Source organism: Octopus bimaculoides, chromosome 15 (assembly GCF_001194135.2).
Source record: "Octopus bimaculoides isolate UCB-OBI-ISO-001 chromosome 15, ASM119413v2, whole genome shotgun sequence".
Classification (NCBI taxonomy): Eukaryota; Metazoa; Mollusca; class Cephalopoda; order Octopoda; family Octopodidae; genus Octopus; species Octopus bimaculoides.
Genome location: NC_068995.1, coordinates 36,825,843 through 36,827,303, shown reverse-complemented (window position 1 = coordinate 36,827,303; position 1,461 = coordinate 36,825,843). Strand labels below are relative to the sequence as shown.

The window sequence follows — 1,461 nt, the reverse complement described above, 5'->3', positions numbered from 1 at the left end:
CCTCGACAGCTGAATAAGTCTTTCAGCTAAACGCACAGGGCCTGAAGTTTAGAGTGAGAGGGGGCTAGTCAATTACATTAACCCTCAGTGGTCAACTGGGACTTATTTTCACCAACTCTAAAACGATGAAAGGCAAAGTTGACTTCGGTGGAATTTGAACTTAGAAAGGTACCAATGGATGAAATGCCACTATTTTGTCCAGCATGCTAACAACTCTGCCAGCTCACTACTGTCAGCAGTTTCTTAATAATAATAATAATAATAATGGTTTCAAATTTTGGCACAAAGCCAACAATTTTGGGGGCACAGGTGAGAGTCAATTACATTTACCTTACATTTACCCCAGTGCTCAACTGAAACTTATTTTATCGCCCTTGAAAGGATGACAGGCAAAAATCAACTTTGGCAGAATTTAAACTCAGAACATAAAGACAGATGAAATGCCATTAAGCATTTTGCCTGGCATGTTAATGATTCTGCCAGCTCACCAACATCAGCAGTTTAACAACAACAGCAGCAGCAACAGCAACAACAACAATAATCCTTTCTACTATAGACATATGGCCTGAAATTTGGGGGAGGGGGGATAGTTGATTGCATCAACCCCAGTTCTTGACTGGTACTTAATTTATCAACCCCAAAAGGATGAAAGGCAAAGTCGACCTTGGCAGAATTTGAACTCAAAACATAAAGACAGACAAAATGCCACTAGGCACTTTGCCTGGCAGGTTAATGATTCTGCCAGATTACCGCCTTACAGCTTTAATAATAATAATAATAAAATTGATCATCAATCTGTCACACAAGTTAAGACAAGATATAAAATAATTTATAGTAGACTTACATCTTTATCAGCAACAGCCATATCAATAAACCCATCTCCAACCATACTCAACAAACTCGGTGGGTAGCTGTAAACATAAATATATATATAAATACGTGTAGAAGTATATGTAAGAAATGAAATGGAAATTTCATAAGAGAACTAAACTTAACAAAGAAAAAACAAAACATAAACCTACTTGTCTTCTTCATCCTCTGACGGACTGTCATATAAACCAGGAGGACTTTCATATGGACTATCATAGGGTCCACCAGGACTTCTATATGGGCTTGATGACTGCTTATCAGAAGGACTGTCATAAGGACCAGGAAGAGTGCGGCCCTTACTCGACAGGTTCCAATTAAATCCATCATCTACTTTATCATGATCAACATATTCTAGCCGTCTTCTTTTTTTCTTCTGCAAAATACATTAATATATATATATATATAACTAGATCGCTGCCCATCATTATGCTTCTGGTAAAAATATTTGTTAATCAAGCACATACTTTCATAAATTGTTCAACGTGAAAGTCTTTTGGTAAAGTCTGTGTTGCATTGTCTACATGTTGAAAGACACAGAAACACACAAACAACCAAAAAAAATAACTATAGAGTAACCCAAAACACACAGAC

At 37.0% G+C, this 1,461-nt stretch overlaps 1 protein-coding gene across 1 annotated transcript in view; it reads right to left on the bottom strand.

The window, feature by feature from the left end:
• LOC106882725 (zinc finger CCCH domain-containing protein 4) overlaps window positions 1-1,461 on the bottom strand; it is a 30,609-nt gene that overhangs the window by 17,648 nt on the left and 11,500 nt on the right. The window contains exons 4-5 of the mRNA XM_052973398.1: window positions 1,023-1,243; window positions 845-911 (exon numbers count right to left, since the gene is read on the bottom strand). Coding sequence (XP_052829358.1) covers window positions 845-911; window positions 1,023-1,243 — 288 coding nt within the window. The remainder of the gene's footprint in view (window positions 1-844; window positions 912-1,022; window positions 1,244-1,461) is intronic.